Genomic DNA, 25,169 nt, shown 5'->3' with positions numbered 1-25,169 from the left:
CTTGACAGAGAGGACTCATATACTTTCTCAAGCAATCAGTTGTTCTTGTTTCCTTCAATTCACGATTAAACAACTTGATGTATCGAGAAACTTCTTAATCAAGACTCGGTCCTTATTCAGAATCACTATCATCCGAGAGATCATCCAACTGTTCATCAAGAGATTTCCTCCAGTTGGATTTAGATTCGGTTGAAGGAGACGAGAAGGAATTTTCCTCAGTGGTTTCAGATTTTTGAAACTTATCTGAGTGGTCCTGTACTGATGTTGCGTTGTGAGAGATAATACTCTTGTCCATAGAGTCAGATCGCTACAAACACAGACTGACGAGGTCTTTAACGTGTTTGCCTGCTCTGATACCAATTGAAAAAGCGGGGGTCTAACAACACCACCCAATATTTCGCTTAGCAATCTGTATGGACTAACTCCGAAATACTTTGCTAGAGAATCAACTAGACAGTCAGACTCAATCTAGATAAAAAAAAAAGTATCTCAAGGAGTTATTATCTCAATCTCTAGATTTGATTTCTACTCAAGCTAAAATCAATAGCGAGTCTTTATCAAAGAGAGATAACTTGGACGGTACCAAAGACCAATGTCCAAGGATCAATCAACTACAATCAACAACCAAAAGTTGGATTAGAGAAGTTGATGATCACGAACGCACAACCTGTATTATTTCTATTATATAAAATATAATGCGGAAAAGAAATAACACAGACACCAGAAGTTTTGTTAACGAGGAAACCGCAAATGCAGAAAAACTCCGGGACCTAGTCTAGATTGAATACACACTGTATTAAGCCGCTACAGACACTAGCCTACTCCAAGCTAACTTCGGACTGATTTATAGTTGAACCCCTACGTCACTACACCATTTTAAGGTTTTAGCAACCCAGAGTAGCAACAACACTAGTGTCGTTGCGAAATTTCCGTTGCTAATTTCGGTTGCTAATATTTCACAACAGCGGAATCCTGTTGCTAATTTCGCAACCTTGGAATTTCGGTTGCTATTAGCAACCGCTGGTTGTTCATGCATGCGAAGCACGCGTGTGGTCGGGAACACTTTGACTTATGTTTACACCCAAGTCAAAGTTTGGTCAAGTCGTCTTCTTTTGTTTTCCACCCTTCAACCTTATCCGCCTTATCTTTCCATCCTTTGAGTTTTCTCAGCCACATTTTTTTTTTCATTCTCTTTCTTCTTCAAGCTGCAGCTCCGAAGAACCCTAGTTCATCAACAACTCCAAACCCTTTTAACCAGATCGATCACATGACCACCATCAGTCTTTTCACATCTCAAGACCCCATCTCAGATTCAAAAGCAAACCCTAGTCTCTTCTTCAACTAACTTCTTTATAATCAAGAGCATAAATTCATCAGGTAATAATCGATTGAACCAAAGAAATCCTAGCTAGTTCGGTCAACAGGTAATAATCGCTTTGTTCTGTGTATCTGTTGGTTTTAGGTTTATGTTTGCTAATGGATTTCGGTTGGAATTTTTATTGCAGTTAGAAGCACCGATCTGAGATTTTAGGTCATTTTTGAGATTTGGAAGTATCGATATGATAATCAGGTAATAATTTTATGATAATCATCTTTTCGTTTTAATTTTATGATTTTGGGTTCAATTTTAGGTTTCGTTGTCTGTGAGATTTGGGTTTCTGTTTTTTTTTTTTTTCCGATTCTGAGTTTAAATGTTATACACAAACATCAGCTGCTTGAGGTGTTAGGTGATACATCATGTTTATGCTACCACATACTTTAGATATAATATTTGATTGAACGATTTGAAAGTAAACATCTTTTATGTGATTCTGTCTTTTGATTGTGGAAGAGTTAGCGTTTTAGGAAATTATTTATTCTCAATGGTAGGATTACCTTATGGAAGTTATTTTTCTTTTAAAAGGGTTGAACCTTATAGGAGTTCTTTTTTTTTAAAAGGGTTGCAATTGGAAAGCTTCTTGAAATTGTATGAATGCTTTTCTGTACCAAGTGTATGCTTGCTCTTTACTTTTTATTTTCTAGAAAGCTTTTTCATATTTATTTGGTGGGATATTTTTTACATCTTTTATTTTTTAATAGGTCAATGCAAATTATGTTTTCCATAGGTTCATATTCCATAAAAATATATGTTTATTTCATATTTTACAATTTTGCAGTCATGAATATCAAATGATAATGGTTGTGCTTTGGAAGCGAATCAATGATACTGGCTAAAATTGGCGCCACGTGTACAAAGTTTTCACATCCCCTATGCTCTTTCTGATTTTTTTAGAGCTTTATATCTGAGATGCTATGGCGCGGTATTTGTGGTCTTGAATGGTGGACATTGAGTCAATGCCCGATATCAACTTCATCACTTACTTATTGATGTTTTTTCTGATCGCCTCTTTGTATTTTTGCAGTCCGGAAAATTAAAAATTGCTAAAACAAGAAATGCGATTCAAGTGGAAGTGCTCGAAAATGACTTTAACAGTCGGTTTATGATAATACAGGTCACTAAATTAAACCCCTAAATATTCAAAAATTTGGATAGAATTTTAGACATAAATTGAAGTAGCAGCTGATTCTTGTTAGTAAAACCATCCGAGTTTTGGGAAGAAGATGAAATCCTTATTTGTTTTTACCTATATTTGCATTTAGTGTGGTAAAATGCAGTTTGCAAGTATGAGATGACTGGTGGAAGATTTAAAGTACCTTGCCTGGTGTTTTGCACGTAACCACATTTTTGTTTTAACGGGAGACTGGGCATGGCTGATAATGGAAACGATATATAGCATGACGTAACCACAATTTTGCTCATTTGATTGTCTTCTTCAGGTTTCCCATACAATGAAGGCTTTTGGCTGTAACTTTTTGAACTGTTTACAATGCATGTTTTAGAACAGCGCCTACTTATTCATAATTTAAAACGATAGTCTTCATGTCATCTTCGTTCTTGTTCATCTTTATATCACGGTGTTTTTATTAGTCAGCAGCATAACTGAATTCCCACTAACCTCATTGAATTCCCCACTAACCTCACCTGGTGGGACATGGGTCTTAACCTGTTATTGATGAAATCAAAGAACATGTATAACAAATACTATCTCTGTCGGTTAATATTTGCCATTTGGAAATGATTGTTTGCAACATCTAATTTGAGTAAGCTTTTACGATGTAATTACGTATTCTTGATGATATTCCTGTTGAGTTTATTTCGCAACTTTCTGTTAATCGCATTCTTCCATTTTAAAATATACTAAGTAAGCTTTTTTACTGAGACATGCAAATATTATCTGATTTTCAATACATCGACTCCAGTGAGAGGGACCAGGGAAGTCTTTGCTGGCACTAGTGAACGAAATCTCAGTCTTTGGTGGCACTGGTGAACGATAAAGAAAAAAAATTCAAGAAGCCAGACAGAAAGCACTTTCCAACAGGGAGAAGTCAGTCTCCTTTCAAGAATACTCTCAGACAGTTGTGCTTTATCTTTTTTTTTTTTGCTTTTTTTGAAACACTTTTGTACATGTGCTTAGCATGCTAGCATGTAGATTCTTATGCATTCGTGCATAAGGAAGACTCTCAGACAGATTTTTATGCAGTTCTGGATAAGAAAGACTCTCAAGCAGTTGTGCTTAAAAAACTTTGAATCGTAATGTATCTATGTGAACCGGCAGTATTAATATAATCAGTTTTTCTTTATGGATGTGTGTGGTTTGGGTTCTGTTGTATTTGTTTGCGCAGGTGACTGCAGTGCAAGTCAATTGAAGTAGTAGCCACCCGGGGAAATATCAATCCCTGGTAAGTACACTTCTTTTGGTTATGCTTATCATATTGAGTTCTGTTGGATACTAATCCTCAGTATATAATTGCTTTTGAGGTAATATGCTGTTCGCGATGTTGCTACGGGATTATGCTGTTGCTGACCTTTCTCCGGTAAGTCTCTGTTGTGATTTTCATTGCTCCCATGAAGCCATTGGGTCTGGTGGGTTTTCATAATTCAACAAGTTCCTAATTCTTTCATATTTGTGTAATTGGCAGTTTCAGTGTGTCTATTAACAACAAAATATGAAGATACATTCAGGTAATGTTACTACTTACTCTTAGATTTATTGTATCAATATGTTGTCAGATTTATATGCGATGTATGATTTATTTTAACACTCTTAAAGTTTCGCAGGAATCAGCAAAAGCTTATGTCATGTGCTGTCTGGCTCCCCATTCTGCACCGACCTGTGAATTCCAATCCCCTTTGTTGTCCTTCTACATGATGTAGATACACTCACAACAACAGTAGTTTCTGAATGTTCATGATCAACAACTACTCTGAAACGAAGGTAAACAAACTTCTTTTGAAAGCTTTCGTCTATAAGTCATAAGCTTATAATGCCAGACCTTGCAAACTAGAATTTAGCTGATTGAACAGTCATTTCATTCCTTTGGATTAGGTAAACAATTCTGAACATGATACTATTTGCTTGTGCGATCGTATGGTATTGAGGTTGGATTTTAGGAAGATAGGACCCAAATTTTCATTGTTGATCCAAATATACATGTAAATTCATTTTTTGATCCAAATTTGGATCCAAATATACATGTAAATTCAATTTTTGATCCAAATTTTCATGTAAATTGAAGTTATACATGGGACTTCCAATTTTTGATCGAAATTGTGGCAATTTTGCATTTACTTCATCATCAGTAACATGTCAATCCATGGATCATCGCCATCTGACCAATTTGTCCTCATAACTAGACTAGTGATATCCTGGGATGTACTTGAATGTTTTGATAAAGTCTTATGTATGAGATGAAAGTGTTGGTCGCCTTATAAATTCATGATATCTTAAATCTTTAGGCATTTGAATTCTTACTAATGTCCATGCTCTCTGGTCCAGTATATCTATCCAAGTAGAAAACAAGGGCATTTTCTAACTCTATATGAATCTGTTCTTGTAGGATCCCCATCAGCAGATTGCACTCCTAACAGCGTTCCTGGCAAAGGTGAATAAGGTGAAGGCATTTAGTGTATTCTCGTAAATAAAATAGATTTAGGCCTTGAACAATGCGTGTGTTAGGGTAAGGGTATGTGTGTGTGGGGTTGGGGGTAGGTGGGGGAGAAAATGAACCTGGTCAAGGAATGATTGGTAGCATCTATAACAATATCTTTATATTTCATTATCTCGGTCTGCTACATCGAATTGAAAATTTAGACATTATTGTCCATTAATTGTCCACTAATGCGTCTGGCACAATGGAGACTGTATTATTGTTCTCTTATTCTCATACATCTCCATTTAGTTCACTTATAACAGAGTTTGTTGATATTTGGTTTACATGGTTTTGACTTGTGGTTTAGTCTTTTGTTTGTGAGATCAATACTGAAACATCAAGTTGGTTGTTATGCAGGTATTTGGCCTTAAGTCAAAAAGCAATACTCTGGTGATATTTTAGAACAGTTGAATCTTTGTTGAGGAGATTGGTTAAGCAAGCGGAGTCTGGTGATACTTCTGGTGATATTTAGTCTTTCTTTCCCTGTTTTTCAAAGCCTCTGTCAGTTGACACAAACTAGGTTACCCATCCATTTTAAAAACATCAACATTGATCGAATATTGTATGTCAGTCACAACATACATAAGTTTACTTGTGTAGATTTGTATCAATTGAAGAATCCTTTCTTTTATGATAATATTATCAGTGGTGATTCTCAACTACATTTGTATCAGTTTTGTATTGTCATTGTAGTTTGTAAATATGTTACCATTGTGTGGATGTTGAATATGGGGAACTGGATAATTGCAGGGGGGGGGGGGGAATATGGGGGTAATGAATTTTGACTAGGTCAATAAACATAGACTTGACCTTTTTTTTTGTGGTTGCAAAAAATTAGCAACCTTAGTGCTCTGTTGCTAACTAGAACCAATAAATTAGAACCAGAACCAACAGTATCTGGTTCCGGGTAAGGGTATTCCTATAAATAGCAACAAATTAGCAACAAAAGACTGTTGTCTCTAATTAAAAATGTAGCAACGGCAACCTCCATTGAGAATTGCCGTTGCTGACCGAGATTCGCATCAAAGCTTACGTCGTTGCTAAAACTTGTGACACCATGATTAGCAACAGCGAAAGCCTGTTGCGACCCTGTTTAGCAACATCTATGGTAGGTTGCTAATACCTTAAAATGGTGTACAGTTGTACTCCTACGTCTCTGATCCCAGTAGGACACTACGTACTTGATTCCCTTTGCTGATCTCACCCACAACAAAGAGTTGCTGCAACCCAAAATCACAGACTTGATAATAAACGAATCTGTCTCACACAGAAAAGTCTATCGAAAGGATAAATCTGTCTCCCACAGATAAACCCTAGGTTTTGTTCCGTCTTTAGATATAAAATCAAGGTAACAGGAAACAATTGATAATCCAGACTTATATTCTCGAAGAACGTCCTAGATTAATCAATCACCTCTCTACAATACTTCCGGACCACACAAGCGGATTGTCGATGAATCACAAACAGTGAGACGAAGATGTTTGTGATTTCTTTATCTTGCCTATCGGAGAACTCTCACGATCTCAAGCCAATCAATCGATTGTACTCGTATTATAGAAGATGCAAGATCATATCACACAACTACGATAAAAGTAGTATCGGTCTGGCTTCACAATCTCAATGAAGTCTTTAAGTCGTTAACTCGAGTTTAGAGAAGAAACTCAAGAGTTAATGGAGATCGACTCTAGCGAGAGCACTAGTAGCACACAGACGTGTGGGTATTAGGTTTGCTCAATTCTAGATGTCTCCTTTATATAGCTTTCAAATCGGGGTTTTGCCTTAGGTACAAAACAAACTCTATTCACCGTTAGATGAAAACCTGATTTAGATTCAAGCCAATATCTCTCAACCGTTAGATCGAAAGACATATCTTGTCACACACACTTGGGTACACGTTTACTGGGTTTGATAAAACCATGCCCAAACGAGTACACGTATGTTGGTTCAACATGATCACCCAAAAGGTTAACCATATGAGCATCTCATATTAATCATGTTCTTCTTCACCATAACTAGTTCAATTGACTCAAATGAACTAGTTAAGAGTTTTTCAATTGCTATGAGATCTTATGTAACTACACAAGACACAATTGAAACAAAAATGATTCGATTCGATTAGAATCAACTCATGAACATTATAGCCATGATTTGCATAAAGCATTCCTTAATAAGTAATGTTTCATGTTCAGAGCACATCTTTAGATCATAACCTCTTAAGTTCACAAACAAGTTCGCGGACTTAAGCTAATCGGTTGAGTTTTCCAAACTCAGCAGAAATTCTCGGGTCGAGAACTTCCGCCAGTTCGCGGACTTAGCACACAAACGAGTTTTGGAAATTCTCGGTCGAGAACTTCCGTCAGTTCGCGGACTGAGTCTGCGGACTGGGTTCGCGGACTTGGCAAGCCAATTCCACAATCCTACCGATTTCTCTTGATCAAGAAAGTTCGAAAACTTCGGTTCAAGGAGTACATGATTATATAATCTAAACTCTCATTTCAAGCATTGAAACATTCTCAGAGGGCGATATTCAGTCGTGAAGAACAACAGACCTTTCTCGTCAGAGCAATTTCCAAAGTGATTGAAACTTTCATGACTTTCGTCACTAGGTGAAGATAAACCTGATCAAAGAGAAACGCTTTACCAACACATGATTTCGAGTAAAAGATAAGCAATGAATACTCAGCTCGAAGTATCAAGTGTATATGATCTAGTCTATATAGCATACGATTTTTGTCTCATAAGAAGTAGGAGAAGAATAGATAGACTTTCGAGTGATAGATAAGTTCAAGTCTTCACATACCTTTTTGTTGATGAAGCTTCACGGTTCCTTGGTGTAGATCTTCGTCGTTGTCGTTGAATCACCATGAAGTCCTTGAGATCAACTACACTTTTCCTATCCTAGTCCGAGACTTAGCTAATAGTCTAGAAATCAAGACTTTATAGTTTTGATCACTAACATTGACAAACATGCTTGATATAGCAATGCATGCGAGGTTGACCGAGCTATGCTCTAACAGATTAGATAGAATTTTGAGTGATAGATGAGTTCAAGTCTCCACATACCTTTTGTTGATGAAGTTCCACAAGTTCCCTTGAGTAGTTCTTCGTATTCATTCGAAGAACGCCGTGAAGTCTAAAGCTCAACTGCACTTACTATCATATTCCGAGACTTAGCTATAAATAGACTAGAAATCAAAACTTATAGTTTTGGCAACTAAACTTGATAAACAAGCTTGAGATAGCAACGCTTGCGAGTTCGACCGAGCAGTGCTCTAAAAATAAGCACATCTCAATTTAAACTATATGCACCCACATCAAATAATCATCAAAACCCCAACACGGAGATAAGAGCTAGCTCTCTTATTTATTAACTCTAGATTTACTTAAATTGTTAGGCACCCTACATAATTAAAAATCATCTTTATTATTTTATTGTTTTGACAACCATAAAAACTAAACAAATTGAGTTTTAGACTATAATTCGAACAATATAATATGGATGAGTTTTACGCAGGAAAATCATATTTAGAAAATTACGAGGTTTTACATATTAACCCTTTAAGAAGATTTTCGTCCCGAAATTCAGAAACCAAAAATACCGGGTGTTACAAAATTGCTCGGAGGGTCGATTCGGTCTCAACTAAATTTCATCTCGAAGTCTGATAGTATGATATTGTTTATAGAAGTTTAATATAGTTTGGTGTTCATTTTTTTTTTCCGCAAAAGAAGCCTCAGTTACATTGATAATAATACTTCGTTTCAAAGACGTTAGAGATTACAGGATTCTGATCGGTTAGACGACATACTAGAAAGTTTTCAATCATCAAAAATATTTCAAACAAGTAACCAACATAATGAAGCCACTCAACAACAAAGTTACAGGATAAAATTTGAAGTAGAATCCCAACCATTCATATGAATTTCTAAGTAACAGAACTAGTTTAAATGGCCTGGTTTGGTTTGAAAGTAGCAAAACCAAACCATATAAAAAATCTACAGTCAGCAGACATGTTAGGGTCCAAAAATCCAACCATTTCTCAAGGATTTTTCTAAAACATGGTAGAACATATGACATGAGTAAGACAGGATCCATATATCCATCCATTTGTCTCATGTTTTTTTCAAAGTAACAGAGATAACCCGAATCGGTCATTATAAGACGAAATCGAACTCTGGGCACCGTCTGAGTCTTCGTCAGAATTTGTATTATGGAACTAATTGTTGCTCGTGCCTTCCGTAACTTTAAAGTTTATGTTGGTTTCTTTGGTGAATATGTTGTAGCTGTTGACTTTGGAAAACCTGAAATTGTTGTTGCTGCTAATGAGACTATCACATCCCAACATCAGAAATTACAAACGAGTAAGTCCTAAAACTAACCCTAAAAACAAAGAAAAAATTGATTTGTAAATTACTAGATTATTAAAACAACCTAGATTGTTGAAATCACATACAATCATAACAAGCCAAATTAAAACCCGATCACCACCATAAACAAGGGAAAAAAAAGGTGGAGTTGATGCCGATACTGATACTATTGGAGTTGTTTTTTGTTATTCATAGATTAGAACCGAAATGATTGTATGCTTTGCTTCCTTCCTTACGAAATATCACAACGCATACCTACATGATCATCTGTTGATCCATGAAGAAAAACCATAAAATTGCAGCAAGAACATGACTGAAGATGGAAAACAATTGGTAACTAAACTTTTTTAAAATTAATAGAAGAGATAGATTAGGAAGAAATAGAACGACTTATGGTGCTTGATCTGCTCAGATAAGCTCGCACGAAGCCAATCTGAGCAGAGAAAGAATCAGTCGGCAGAGTTCTTCGTTGAGAAAAGGTTTTGGAGCAGAGCAAAAATCCGTACGGTGTTCAAGATGGACGAGATCTCAAGTTTTTTTTACAAGATTATATTTCCTCGTTAACAAAACTTTTGGTGTCTTTTGTTATTTCTTTTTCACATTATATCATTTTTCTTTATAATTGAAATATCATAAGTAGTACGTTAAACAACCTAGAGAGTCTTAGCTCAATTGTAGAAGACTACAAGACTTGTTCTTGTGAATTCTTATCTTGAAAAATATACTACAAGACTTGTTCTTGTTGGAGTTCAGTTCTTGTGTATATTGGGTATATACTAGGTTGACTTTGATATATAACCAGGTACAAGAATCTTTTTTGTTGATTAATACTTATTAATTGTACGAGGAATTTTTCATCCAAGTTCGTGAACGAAAAAATTGGTGGTCTACTAGGTACCCTCCCCTTTTCAATAGATATTTCATCTTACCGGCCAACTTTTCTTTGCAAACCTTTGAAGTTGATAGTATTTCTTTTTATCGATTAGGTTGTATCCGTTATTGAGCAATCTGTTTCTCCAGTATGTAAGTTTGTATTTCCCTTCTTCCTATACATATCTTAGCATGTAACTGCATCATTTTCTTTTCATTCCTGATGCATGTAGATATCGTTTGTTCTCTACTGTGGATTAACTTGTGCTGACGAAACAGAATTGTTGTTTCATCCCATGCTACTTCTTGCTGTAAAATTCAAGACTAAAAATCGTTGCTACCAAAAGATGTATTGTTTGGAGAATTATGACTTGATTAGTCACTATTTGTTTAATGGATCTGCATTCCACAGTGACAGTGCATTGACTTCTATATGCATTAATCGATGTCCAACGCTTTTGTGCCGCACGTATTGTACTAGCCTAGCCAAGTTACCCTCAGCAAATACCAGGAAGCGGTACGCTTAGAGCCATATTATGTGATTGCGGAAGATAATACCCATTTTGAAAAATGTGTTATAACAAAAAGAGTAAAAAGACAGTTAGTAGTTTTCTTCTTGCAAGCGTAACTACAACGACAAATAAGGTTTTTCCTCTTTTATTTATAGGTCAATTTTCATGTATCAGTTTCTCTTATCGTGATCTGTAAGATTATAACTAGAGAAAACGGTTAAAAGCTTACATGAAAATAAAGAAGTGGAGAGCTTAAAAGTATACATTAGAGCTTAATGAAATAAAATCAAAACTTGTGAGTAATGTAAAAATCAGGAAGACAAGAATAAAAGACCTTCCAAAATATAGTTGCTATAAGTATATAGTTAACTTACGTCCAAGTGAGAATGAGATGAGGATCCTTTTCCTGGAGGCTAAGTCCCTCCTTTTGTAGGAAAAATCCCATGATCTGGTATTTCTCTAGGTTTACATTGGTTAAGCATTGTTGATTATAGAATATTTTATTACATGGATTGAAATTTGTAGCCTTTACATACTAGCCAGATAAAATTTGAGATACAAATAGGAATATCATATCCACAGGTTTTTAATAGAAAGTTCTAGTTTTCTCAATCTAAAACTTTCAACATATCTATCGTAATCCCTTAAGTATCTTGACTTTCCCCTTTTTTTCTTAAAATAATGTACCATCTCATGAACAACAATAATATTGTTTGAGGTGTAATACCTCGAATGGAATATAAGTAATGGGTTGTCCTTCATAGAATAGATGCCTTTTCAGGGCAATCGTCTCCAGAGTTGGAAAAAATCTCTACAGTTAAACGTGATCGAGCAGGCGTAATCTAGGAGTGGGTGACCTCCCAGGAAGTTGTGTTGGATGACCGCAATAGTTCTCATTGATATCAATGGCTAAGTGGGGACAATATCGATGGAGGGTCGGGTCATTACAAATAGTATCAGAGCCGACAACGAGTCACCTGTCGAGGGTGAGAGAGTACGTTGGACAAGTTGCGTCATGTACTGGTATCATGAGTGGCATGGAACGTCAAATCCGTTTATGATGCTGGTATTGTAATACCCTGATTAGGCAGGTAGGGTTCGCCAAATTGAACGTAGGCATATTTTGTGTTTTCCTAACACTGTGTCATTTTCAGCACAATTGGATCCAAATTTGGTAAAAAAATTCTGCAGTTAAGCGTGCTTAGACTGGAGTAATCCAAGATTGGATGACCTCCCGGAAAGCTGTTGCTGGATGACCGCATCGATACCCTGAAAACCGACACTGCCAGATGACCATCATGGTTTAGTGGGGACAGTAAGATCGGACTCATGAGGTTTGTCTGGAAGACTGAATGGTTGATAGGAAATTTGATTTTTTTTTTCTAACAAATGTTTCAATCCATTATCTAGAAGCTTAGAAATTATCTTTGTATATGGTGTTACAAAGACATATCGACCAGAATTCACTAGGTCTTTAGGGTTTTGGGATTCATAAAAAGTGTGTTTAATTAATAATGCGGCTCATAATTTTATATCAGAAGAATTATTGTACCATCAGGATAACTTGATCACCATCAATGGGCCAGCTACGCTTATAAAACTGACGACATGCAAACCATCGGTCCCTAGAAACTTATTAGATTTAATTTTTTTATAGCCCCTAATATTTACTTTGTCGATGTGATTATTATTAATATTACGTTACCAGATCACAAATAGATTGCAATTAAAATTGCGTTATCGTGGTCATAAACAACATTTGGAATATTATGAAAGATTTCTTGATCTTGTTTATTTAATGTATCTTATCAGATTATATCAAAGACTCATACAAAGATTTGGTTGGTAAAAATATTTTTATAAGATTCAGTAAGGACCACTCCTACTTGACCCTTATTGCGTGTTACCAAACCATTACTATGCAATGAATATTATTTGCTTTCTTATTTCAAGAGTAGCTACATGAAAATATTTTTGGTATTTTTCGTCGTTAAGAATATCTCTTGACTGCTGTCAGACAAGGCTTCAAGTTCCTTTGATTTTCAGATATTAAACCCTGAATAAGATTATTTCCTTGATTAACTTTTAATTTGTCCAAGCTTTTCAATTTTATTTTTGAGTATCCGAAAATATTCTTCTTCGAACTTAAAAATTAGTTTTCAACACTTGTGTATGGAATCTGAAGAGGGATTCCAAGATTGCTGAATGAGTTGTAGACAAATTGACTCTTTAAACCAAGTGTAGTAAAACTTAAAGCCTAGAGGTTTAAAGATTGTTTATAAAATGAGATAAATAAGTCTATGATCATCCGACTACACCTAGATGACTGAAGACAACACAGTTGGAAACAAGATTTGCCAATTCGAAATATGAATTCCCCTATCCAGTCTTTGTTATATACTATGACTACAATCTTCATGATTGTCCCGTAGCTTAGTTTGAATGAATTTCCCACATGAGACGCAAACAAAAAAATAACATCAGGTTGATTAATTTTATAGATTAAAATATGATAAAATATCACCTCATCGTGATGTAGAAACAATGTTGATCAATCGTGACATGGAATCAATTGTTTTGTACATCAAGATCAAGATTACTTGTAAAAAAAATTAATCTCTTATCATTTTCCATGGTCTGAGTTCAAAATAAATAATGGAGACTTCTTGGTTTCTTTTGAATCTTGATTCAGGATAACATACTAAGAAATCTGGAGCGACAACAATTAATTTAGATGTTGAAGAGAGGTGAATTGGAAAGAAGAACGTCGAAAGAGAAGATGACAACCAGGAAATAAGAAAATCGCGGCGAGAGAGGAGGAGGATTTTCTGCCCAAATTTTTTCTCATAAGTCATTACAGTACTGCAGTGATTGCAAGAATAGAACGGAGATTAAAAAAATAAATCCTGATACCTTGTGGGCCAAAATCCTGAAAAGAAAATACTTCCCTAATAAAAATGTAATGCACATAGATCCTAAACCCAAAAAGAACTGACAGTTGAATTTGGAAGGGATAAAAAACGACATAAATCATATACAAAAGAATATTTTTTGAAAAAATGGCAAGGGAGACAAAATCAACATATGGGATGATCATTGGATCCTTTAAAACAACTTCCAGAACTGAAACCAGCTATATGAACAAATAGACTCAACAAGGTAAGTGATTTGATAACTCAAGGTATAGAATGGGATGTAAATAACCTCAATGCTTGTTTTGATACTGAAACTGTGAGCCTAATTCAAGAAACTGAAATCCCTTTGGACAATAGAGAGGATGAAGATATATGGAATGTAACAAATGATGGTAATTTCTCTGTTAAGTCCTTGTACAACAAACTAAATAACTGTTCAAATAATACTACAAAAGACAATACAATCTAGAAATTAAAATTTTCTCTTTCGATTAAAATCTTTATAAGGAAAATAACACAATTAATTGTCCCCAACAGCGAGAGAGTTGCAACAATCTTTCCAAACATCAATACAACTTGTCAACTCTGTAATGCTCGCTCCGGAACCTTAACCCATTTATTTCTAGAATGTAACTTTGCTTCCCAGGTTTAGAACAATCTTAATTTCAATATGGGATATGTGATGCAGAACATGAATACTTGTAGTGAATGGGATAAACAGACTCCCTAGAAACAAAGAAAGATATGAAGAGCAAATGGGGTTGGCAGAATTCTGCTATACTATTTCATGGCACATATGGAAACCCATATATAACAAGATTATGAGCAAAAAAGACCAAAGCAGCTGGGTCACTGAGTGCAAACACTGTAGCCAAGTTTATAAATGCAACACTATTTGTCAACAATAAGAATTATAATAACCTCTTATGGAGTTTACATGCAATCCGAAAAATGACAACAATCTCAAAACAACAAACGTAAGCTACGACATTAATTCTCAAAGGTTATGAACATTAGAATTAACATTTGCTGATCCATGCTACCTTCCACATGTTACTCTGCCATTGGACTTACTTTAAATGATGATGATGTAGGTTATTATAGAGAAGCAAAGGGTCCATCTTCTAGGTGGAACTGATCTAGAGATAAATGGGGCTGAAACAACCTTCCAATAGGCATCACGGTACGACTGAGTGGGTGTGATATAGTAATCTAAGCGACCCAAAACTTCCCGTTAAGTTTTTAATTGGAATTTATCCAAAGCATCAGGCCAAAAAGCAATATGGTACGCTATTTTTCTTAGCTATGGCTTATTTAAAGCCAAGTGCTACGAGGCTTCGCCTGGCTTTAATGTGACAAAATCCCTTCTCTTCACTAAAGAGTGGATCACATCCGATGTACCCTTGAGCTAAGTGACGAGACACGGGAATTGAGTTTCCGTAGTGTCATTTTTTCGGGGGGCTACAATTAAAATCTCTATTTCTGTTTTACTTTTTATGGATCAAAAAATATGAGTTTCCGCCTATATAAAAGCTATGAGAAAAAAGAAACCCAACCCATACCTGATGTCTTTTTCTGAACGCAAAATTGGTTAAAAAGACCAAAATCAATAATTTCTGGGTGAAATGGACAGTTAGATTTTGATACTTTTTAAATGGACAAAAATGTAAAAATAGGCAGGATGTAACCAGTTTCATCGTGCCCATTTTCAAATACTTTTTCTTATTTTTAATTTACACAGGATGTATCCAGTTTTATCCTTGCTATTTTTTAAATTTAAGCTGGGATGAAACCAGTTTCATCCTTACTATTTTTCTATTTTGGCCATTTCCAAACTATTTTTTACTCGTCCAGTTGAACCGTGATTTAAAAATATTTGGACAAATGACCCATTTTCCGTTTTTTGAAACAATTAATTGGTGGATATGAAAAGTAATTGAGGAATATCTTACAGTTCATGTCGGCATGGTTTTTCAATGCCGGCAATCATAATCGATGGTTTTGAACCGTAAAATATCCCCAATAACTTTCCATATCCCCGACTAATCCTTCTGTTTTTACTTGGCCATCTCTTGGCTATAATTAAGCTATAGCTAAGCAAATGGCCTTATCATGGTGCTTGTTCTAAAAAGGGCCTAAAAAGGAAAGACTCACAAACAGCCCTAATTTTGAAAGCGGACAGGAAAAGTTTGTAAACTTCAAGGCTGTCTTTTAACCTAGTCACTAGATCTGATAATTTACTAGTGGCGAACATTTCAATCAGGAATTTAGAAATTCAATCAGGAACCTTAATAATTTACTAGTGGCGAACATTTCAATCAGGAACTCAGGAACCTCAGCATGTCAATCAGGAACCTCAGCATGTCTCACCTTGATCTAACTTGGCCGATGTATTACCACGGGTAGTTTGGTTTTTACCATTTCTTGAAAAAAAAAAGTTATTCTCCCATTTGCAAATGTAGTTTTATGATTATAAAATTCAACAAATAACTAGAGAGTGAAGAAAATAACTAATAACAAGGGGAGAAATGTGCATCCCCGGATAAAAGGGGTGCACGAAGTCACACTCCAAAACATTTACAAATAAGTCGTAATCGAATCAAAAGCAAATGATACTAATATCATGATATAGGCTTCAATTCAAGTCACTGGTTATATTGGAAAACTATAGCACAGAATCCCAAACCCTCACTTCGCCATCTTCTAATCTGCTCGAGATTGACCAGCTCGCGATGAGAGAATAATACCAACAATGAGACCATACAAGGCGAGTGCTTCAGCAAAGATAAGAATCAAGATCATCCCGACAAATAGTTTTGGCTGTTGTGCGTTGGCTCTGCAAACAACAATAACCAATTACTGAATGTTCAAAAGAAAGAAAAAAGAAAGGAAAAGGTCTTAATGCCTTCAATTGAGCAAATCCTTCTCTAGATCCAGATCACACTCAAAAACTGTGGGATGCATAGATTCTTGAGAGACAAAAAGTAACAAATGTACGAACAACTCAGATGACAAGAAAGAAAACCTAGAAACTCATCCAATACAATAGAAGATTAAAATCGTTCACCATATTCATTGCGAGTAATAAAACACTGCCTTATCTAAAAGAAGTAAAGAACACGTCAAATGGATCAGTTCACAAATGCGGTTCTTATGGGAAACTCCATAACTTCTTAACTGAACCAACACATAGTGAAACATAGTAAACTATAAGTAAAATCACCCAAAATTATACTCAACAATATTTTACTCTTATTTGATCAGTTGTGTTTTTATGAGCAGTTTAACTCCATGTTTCCTGATAATACATAACCTTCAACATTGCAACATTAGAAGTTTAATGAGAATTTTGCCTACAGCTTACCAGTGCACACTTTAGAATTGTGAAAAAGTTAATAAAAACTAAGTAAATACTTTCAGTTGTATGGTAATACCAATTAGTTCTGCACTACATAAGAATGTATCTTGTAGTACCAGTAAAAAACATACACAGATAAAAAAAAGTCATAGATCATGGAAAAATAAACTAGATAGTAACAGTGATCCAACGTACAACAGCAAAGGCAAAGCATATTAGCATTCAAATTAACCTTCGTCAACCCATAGAAATTTTAAAATGTATAAACATGGACAAATAAATCTTGATGTGAATTCTCTCAGACTTCAACAATACCAAACATTCTGTTCAGAAGTTTAAAAAGAAAAGTCCACGCTCCAACAGGATCCTTATTCATATACTGAAAATAAATTGCATATCAAACAAGAAATCCATGTGAGGTATAAAAATCCTAGATCAAGCACATGATATTGATAATAAATCTCAAAGGTTTTACTTCTACTCTCCTTTCTGATGAAGAACAAACTAATTGTTCACATGGCCATAATCAAATTTCTCCTAAGCTCACAATCACAACTACAAACGTTTGCATTATTTTGAAGATCCATAACTGGACTGATGAATGGGCCAACAATCACAGAAGATATACGGCAATTAATTAGGTAAACTACACCATAACCTAAGCAAAATTGATCAAAATCTGATTTAAGAAATTACAGACTCAGAAGAAACTATGGATTCATAAGAAGATGAAAGTGAATTTACCTGACACCTGCATCACCAACAATTCCAATAGCCATACCAGCAGAAAGACCAGCAAGACCACAAGCAAGACCAGATGATAAATGAGCATATCCATCAAACAAGTAGTATGATTTTGCCTTAGGATTAATACCAGTACTGATAATAACAGCGATAATTAAACCGTAGATTCCCAACACTCCAGCCATAACAACTGGAACAATAGATTTCATAACAAGTTCAGGTCTCATCACACCCATAGATGCAACTCCTACACCACTCTTTGCTGTTCCATATGCAGCTCCCATACCTACAATCAAAAACAACAATAACAAGATCAAGATCAACCAAACCCTACAATCTAAGAAATCTACAGAAAGAAAGAAAAAGAGAGAGAGAGAGAGAGAGAGAGAGAGAGAGAGAGAGAGAGATCTACATGAGAAGACGAGAGCAGCAGCGGCTCCAAGGAAGCCGAAGAAGGGAGCGGTTTCATCTCCAGAGAAGCTCGAAGACATTTTTGAAGAGAGATCTGAGAAAAAAGCCTATTTTAGTTGGAAATTCTCTCTATCTCTCTTTGTGAAGACGAAGGAAGAGTAAAGGGGAAGATCGGGACTGATAATAAAATTGGTGATTAAACTCTCTACAAGTACAAGGTGATGATTCAAGTTACAATATTAACCTTTAGTATACTCGTATTTACGAAGGGTTGTCAGGTTTGCGCTTTAAATTGGAACGTTCCAGGAAGGTCACTGTTGACCTAACTTTGCCATGGTGTTGGCATTTGGGAAAATTTAATGCGGTTTCAGGTGATCCAAATTAGGACACGTGTACCTGTAATCAATGAAGATGAATCGCCTATGAGTATGAGAATTAGTGGATATCAATATCCAACAACTTGGAATACTTCGTATATGATTTCGGAAAAAATGATATTTCTACTTTTTTTTTTTTTTAAGGCGTATACTCCATGAAGAAGTTTTCTATATGCTAAGGTAAGTTCATTATCTCCTTCGGCTGTAGGATCCAAATTAGAACGTGGAACACATGTATTAATGGAAGAAGATACGACTATGGAATCAATGATGTGTAAATGAGTATTATAAATTTCACACATAAAAGCTGGATAGCCAAAATGGAAATTCTAATGGGTCAGGATTGACAAATGCTGTGAAAGACCAGACTGAAATATCAAGCCTCATCCAAATCTAGATGGAACAACTGATACAGGCATTATTATTCTTTATGGACATCAACATGATTTATTTTTTTTGAAAATTACTTATATTGGAAAAAAGAAAAAAAAATTACTTATATTAGCCGATCAAAAAAAATACGAAAAAAGAAGAAAGGTTACACAGAATTTTCCAAAATGTTTGTTCCCTTATCTCACTTAGCTCATTTGAGATATTGGTATCTAACAACATAATGTTAACTCTATTTTGAAAGCTAGAACTAGCAACTGTATTAGAAAAACATACATCTGATAATAGAGCAGAGTTTAAAAATTGTGGCATTAACAACCATTATTGTTTATGAATTCCCCGTTTGCGTGCTTCTTTTGCCAAAATGTCTGCCACTTCATTGCCTTTCATATTGTTAAACATAAAGCCCAAAAAGTTTTCACGAGTCTTCAAAATTTTCATTGCTTCTGAGACTATGGCTTGGTTTCTCCAAAAGATGTTACTCTGCTTGTCCTGAGCATAGAAGATCAATCTCTGACAATCACCTTCCACCCAGAAGTTCTTTAAGTCCATTCTTTTTGCCCAAGTTGCTGTCTCCAGCATACTAAGAGCTTCTACTTCTTCTGTTGTGGAGGCCCTGAAAGTCCCAGTTGTAGCTTAAATTGCACCACCTGTATCACATCACAAAATTATGCCATATCCAGCCGGAGTACAAGAATCAATCCAAGATACGTCAAAGTTTACTTTAAATTGATTTGCTTGGGGTTTTGACCATCTACTAGTATTTGTGCCATTTTTGATTTGTAACACAGAAAAAGAGTTAGAAGTTACCCCCTGTTTTAATGGACATCAACATGATAGAATGATGTAAAATAGGAACACAAGCCAGGCAGTACACTACAAATACCTTTTCTTATGGGTAAATTACAAACTGTTGTAGATGGGAGTTTCAACGACTTTAAGTTTTGACATACTATTACAAACACTTAACAATATGAAAACCAAAGGCAGAAGAGTTTCAGTGTTTTATGTACATATAGACAATCTATGGAAGTTCCTCATAGTCCAAAAGAGAAGAAGAGTTCATGCTGGTTTCCACACGGTGAGCAATTCATGAAATAACTCCTCCATCAATTCCCTGTCTGCATTCCTGAAGAAAGCATCGATTTCATCTTTCACATCATATATTTTTCCAAAATCAAACAAGTACATCAGACACCCTTTCTTAAGCTTGTCAAGCTGATACAACCAGGCCTCTTGAAGCCTCTCAAGGACATTTCCTGAATTAATATCCTCTAACAGACTTTCCTCACAGGCATCTTTAAGGTCCATAATGTCATACTTGTGTGCAGCTCCTAGTAGTGCCAATCGGTGCCTCCAAAAGTCATCTTGTTTTATGGTCCCGTACAAGTAACTGAGCAAGGCCATACAAGATTCTACAGATATGTCCTCTATATCAACCATGGAAGACTCTTTCTCTTTTAGATCATGTAAAAACATACTCTGAAATACAGGAGAAGATGCAGATAAAATTGCCTTGTGTGCTCTTAGTGTGCCACCCGACATGTTAATAGTGACATCGGTGAGTATTTCCTCATTGAGCATTCGGGAGAGACAGCAGAGTGTGCGCTGTGTTGCAAGACATTGCGTTGCTCCATCGCCAGGCCATATCGAAATGGGATCACCACCCTGAAATTTGAACAATGTTTGGAACAGCTTAAACAAGGAGAATCATGACTGTTTGGTGGAGTGTCTAGAATTTAAAAATATGAAGCTCACATTAAGTTGACAGATTTTCAGGTCCAGAAATTCAACATCAATGACTATACGGCCCAAAAATGTAGAATCAACCGGCCAAACAAAGTCTTCACTGGTCCTGAGCAGTCTCTCGTGAACTGAAGCACCAATCAGTAATCGCCGGTTAGTGGAAAAGCTGAAAACATTGAATATTTATAACAACAATCCAGAATAATCAGATGCCCATAATTGTATAACAAAATAACTGATATTTCTGCAATCAACAATTAAAATTAAGTCCAACAACTTGGTTTGAAGAAGTTTCTAAGACAATTCCTTTACAGACCATAAGGCATTTGTTCTGTATGGATTATGGAGACCTGCAAGGGTTAGGGAATGGAGTTGAGAGAGGAAACATTCTCCCCAAAAGCAACTGCATGTGGGTAAGTTGGATCATCTGGACCTTCCATTTTTCTAAAAGTTGAACCAGCACAGCATTCAGAATGCATGTACATGCCACCAGAAATAATCATTCAATATACTACAGACAACTGCAGGGTTGAATTTGTCTCAGGAAATAGTAATCCTTCAACAAGTTCAAGAGAATCTTGAGGTACAGTTTCTAGTTTCAGGAAATATACGGGATAAAAAGGTCTAATTTAGAGCTAAACAACTCTTTCCTTAAAAGATATTAAAACCACGGAATATCGAACGTTTCATATCATTAACCACAATGTAACAAATAATAATACTAGAACAACGGCCATCCCTTGTATCAGCACAAATTTAATATTTTCTATTGTCTTTGCAAGTTCAGGCTTTCAGAGAAATATAATAAGTTGTACAAGACGATGTAGGAGAAGGGTGCCCTGACAGGTCGACAGTTAAGAAATTGTTGGTAAGAAACCCCATGCTAGTCTTATAGAGGGAGTATCAGGGGATAATTGTTCCAGCCTCATATCCGCATGAATATAAATCTGTCACCTCCAAAAATTTGAGCTTCTAAGAATTCAGGTGTTCAGCATAGTATAAGAGGAGCTGATACAAAAGAGGCCAAAAGATTAAGTCCCAGCTCTAGCTATTGAACAGTCAGAACTTTTAAATGGTAGAGCTTGTAGGTAGGGTTGTGCATATAATATACATGTATATTTTGATGCCAGACCGCCCAGCTCACAGATACAAGCACCACACCTCATCTCTAGGGCACGGTTATTATTTTTCCATCATCACTCAAGCAATGGGATTTGATCCTTCTAACATTTTTCAGATTGCCTACTCTGACGCCGTACTGAATAACCATTTTCTCCAAAAGCTCAAACTTCTACAGAAATGTCAGTAGTATTGGCACACGGTCCCTTAATACTCCCCTTATGATCACGTATTCAATTGAATTTCAGTTGCATTTCCACACTCTTAAACACTTGCCCTGTTTCCATTTAGCATTCATTTGCATTTCTTAAATTGCAAATGAGACTAATTTACATAGCACAGCAGCATACATTAACTCCGAGTGTTTAATGTAAAAATTAATAACTTTAGATATACATTTAATGTAAAAATCTGAAGCTCCGAATTTCTCGTATCCCTAGCACAGCAGCAAACATCCTGCCTTCCTAGAAGTCGAACCTCTCCTTTTATGGTACGATGTACACTTATCCCATTTGGTTATTGACACATGTCTCCCCACAACCCCTTCTATGAGAGTTACTTGTGGAGTCCTGCACGTGTCCTAAGTTAGCTAGGGTTTCTCCTTTCGACCCTATCTATCATAAGACACGGCTTTGGGCTCTAGTCCCCAAGCTCAGTCCTACGTTAGCTAGGGTTTCTCCTTTCGACCCTATCTATCATAAGGCGCGGCTTTGGGCTCTAGTCCCCAAGCTCAAAATGTGCTGGGTGAGAGCTTTACCTACTTTAACGTAGCCATAATTCTCTTCTATAGTGATAGAGTTATGATAGAGTGCTGGGTGAGACTTTTAGTGATAGAGTGCCTCTTCTATAGCCATAATTCTCTACCCTAAGCCACAGTTGTTTGTGGTATGCACACCCATCCTTGACTAAAAAGTCTTCCAGACTAAAAGCTTCCAGCCAATCACCAAGTGGTCTGGTGGTTGGCATGCTCCCTCCCACTCCGGAGGTAGGGGTTCGAACCTTGTAATTGCTGAAATCCACTCCAATTTAAGGAGTTTGGATGTAGTCTAGGGACCACTAGTCTAGGACATCAAAAAAAAGACTCAAAAGATCGAATTCACGAAAACTGCAAAAAAGAACCCTATAGGCAGGGTTTCTTGGCATGAAAACCGCCCACCGTGGGGCTCGAACCCACGACCACAAGGTTAAGAGCCTTGCGCTCTACCAACTGAGCTAGACGGGCAGGTGCTTGTTGTTAGTAGTATTTAGCCTTACGAACCACATCCAAAGGTGTATTACAAGTTTACAACATTCCCAAGGTCAGAGAAACATGAGACAGAGAGTGCCAAAAACAAACCAAAAATCAGAATTTGAAACAAAGGCTTGAGCAAGAAAAGGCATAAAATTGGAATATAAGTTAAACATACCGCTAGTGAGCAAGAATCCAAATCCAGAAGAAACCCAAAATGGGATCATATAAAACACAATTGAAATGATAGTTGAAGCGCCCATGCGGAGCTATTTCTCTCAGGGTCGCCCACGACCTTCCATCTCTTTATGACACTCAAGTGAAGCAAGCTGAATTACTGGAATGAAATAGGCAGTTTCCCCACATATTTTACCCAGTTTATAGAGTTAGAGACATTGACATAAAGATTTACGTGGTTCTGCCATGAAGGCGGGGTTAAGGAGTTTCACTATGATACTGATGTTACAGTATCATATCTACCTTGAGTGTGGTCCCTAAATATTATTAACTACAAATATTTCCATCAAACAAACAAGTAACTAGAAAATGGATGACGGAACGAACAGTAAGGAAATTCATATTATAGTCAATATTTATAGCACAAACAATTGAACCAGTCTGGACATTCAGCTTGTTGATTATCCAAGTAAATCAAACAAGCTATCACTGGGCAACGTTTAAACCGCAAGTTTGCTGATGCAAGGGATCTAGCTGTAATCATTTTGCATGTCTGGCAATTATCTATTCATTCACGCAGAAAATTGTTGTATCTTATTTCTTCAAAAACAACCAATCTGAATTTTTTACTGCCGACTATTCTTTTACACTTTGTTTGACTGTACACAAATCGTTACACCTGACAGGCATAACCATTCAAAATGGCACGAAGCCAAGTTTTAGACAAAAACATAGAAGGCTAAGACAAATTGGATTCCTATGCTTTGATCTAAACCACTAACTTGGATTCGTGCCATTTTTTATGTTAAGCTAGTATATTCAGTTTGGATAACTTAATAAGAAAAACGGACACTATTATGTACCTACTTACATAGAAGTAAACAGATATCATGTGCACAGTGCACCATGTATCATATTATCAATAATTGCACAAGAACTAATGAAACGACGCCGTTATAAATCCACATGAATCGGATCAACTCACAGAGTCCAAATTAACGAAAATCATAGTCCTGTCGGGAACTCGTTAGATAATCAGACACAAGCAGAAAACATAACAAACTTACTTGGAGAAATGTAAGGTCGTCTATTAGGACCACAACTTGAGACTCGTAGGACGAATCTAGCAAGAGGTGGTTGTTCTTTGGAGACTCGAGACGGTTCAGGAAATAGACGAACATATAGATACCGATTCTTCTCAATTGATATGTGCCTAAGTTTGATGATAAGAAAAGAGAAAACCCTAAGTTAACATCATCAAGACAGTCTGAGGGATAAAACCGAATTCGGGATTAATGGGATGAAATTGGTTAGGAAATTAAGATGAAGATAAACTATTACCAGTTCCAAATTCCAAGTTTGAAAGAATCGGATCGTCGATAAGAACAAGGACCAAAGCTCTCAATTCTCCATTGAGCTAACCTAGAAATTATCTCTACCTTTGAATCACTGCTACTACCAGTCATCTCTCACCCTCTTTGTGCAAGCATGAACTAGTATTTGGCTTTGATTAGCACTACTCTCTGTAAAGAGACCTAGGGGCAGAGATGCAGAGAGGAGTGGTAGGCGAGTGGAATGCGTCACAGTGGTGGACTAACTTTTACTCAACTCTATTATTGTAGCTAATCTTTAGTTAAACATGAAATGATTACACTTTTTTTTTCTTTTTTACGATAAACATTAGAATGATTAAGGGGAACCAAAATATCTCCGCCTCTTTAAGGTGACCAAGCTTAATTGAAATCCTTACTTTTTTTTTTTTTTTGGTTCACCAAACGAAATTAGGGACTAAAATGTTAAACAAAATAAAGACTGTTTGGTTAAGAAATATAAATAAGGACTGAAACGTTTAACAAAATAGGGACTTAAAAATAATAATATATTAAATCGTTTATTTACAGAAATGTCATTTTTATAAAAATAATG

At 36.0% G+C, this 25,169-nt stretch overlaps 2 protein-coding genes, 2 long non-coding RNA genes and 1 other non-coding gene across 5 annotated transcripts; 2 read left to right on the top strand and 3 right to left on the bottom strand.

Moving 5' to 3' along the window:
* The first annotated feature begins 1,311 nt into the window (after positions 1–1,311).
* Positions 1,312–3,650, top strand: LOC113361332. Its single transcript, XR_003365081.1, has 4 exons — positions 1,312–1,424; positions 1,506–1,570; positions 2,157–2,492; positions 3,301–3,650. It is a non-coding gene; the product is annotated as an uncharacterized LOC113361332 (long non-coding RNA).
* Positions 3,651–4,192: 542 nt separating this feature from the next.
* On the top strand, positions 4,193–5,596 carry LOC113361331. The gene is made up of 3 exons (XR_003365080.1): positions 4,193–4,316; positions 4,939–4,992; positions 5,389–5,596. It is a non-coding gene; the product is annotated as an uncharacterized LOC113361331 (long non-coding RNA).
* A 10,527-nt stretch (positions 5,597–16,123) lies between these two features.
* On the bottom strand, positions 16,124–18,405 carry LOC113356386 (V-type proton ATPase 16 kDa proteolipid subunit-like). The gene is made up of 3 exons (XM_026599500.1): positions 18,208–18,405; positions 17,796–18,081; positions 16,124–16,529 (listed from the first exon to the last, which is right to left on the bottom strand). Exons 1-3 carry the CDS (start codon positions 18,284–18,286, stop codon positions 16,397–16,399), a joined length of 498 nt encoding a protein of 165 aa, XP_026455285.1. The 5' UTR covers positions 18,287–18,405; the 3' UTR covers positions 16,124–16,396.
* A 1,436-nt stretch (positions 18,406–19,841) lies between these two features.
* On the bottom strand, positions 19,842–24,861 carry LOC113356385 (BTB/POZ domain-containing protein At1g21780-like). Its single transcript, XM_026599499.1, has 4 exons — positions 24,585–24,861; positions 24,311–24,456; positions 20,732–20,847; positions 19,842–20,641 (listed from the first exon to the last, which is right to left on the bottom strand). Exons 1-4 carry the CDS (start codon positions 24,707–24,709, stop codon positions 20,036–20,038), a joined length of 993 nt encoding a protein of 330 aa, XP_026455284.1. The 5' UTR covers positions 24,710–24,861; the 3' UTR covers positions 19,842–20,035.
* TRNAK-CUU lies at positions 22,988–23,060 on the bottom strand. Its single transcript has one exon. It is a non-coding gene; the product is annotated as a tRNA-Lys (tRNA).
* Positions 24,862–25,169: the final 308 nt, after the last annotated feature.

The sequence above is a fragment of the Papaver somniferum genome, chromosome 3 (assembly GCF_003573695.1).
Source record: "Papaver somniferum cultivar HN1 chromosome 3, ASM357369v1, whole genome shotgun sequence".
Taxonomy (NCBI): Eukaryota; Viridiplantae; Streptophyta; class Magnoliopsida; order Ranunculales; family Papaveraceae; genus Papaver; species Papaver somniferum.
The sequence above is the reverse complement of the archived record's forward strand: the minus strand, read 5'-3'. Positions and strand labels throughout refer to the sequence as shown.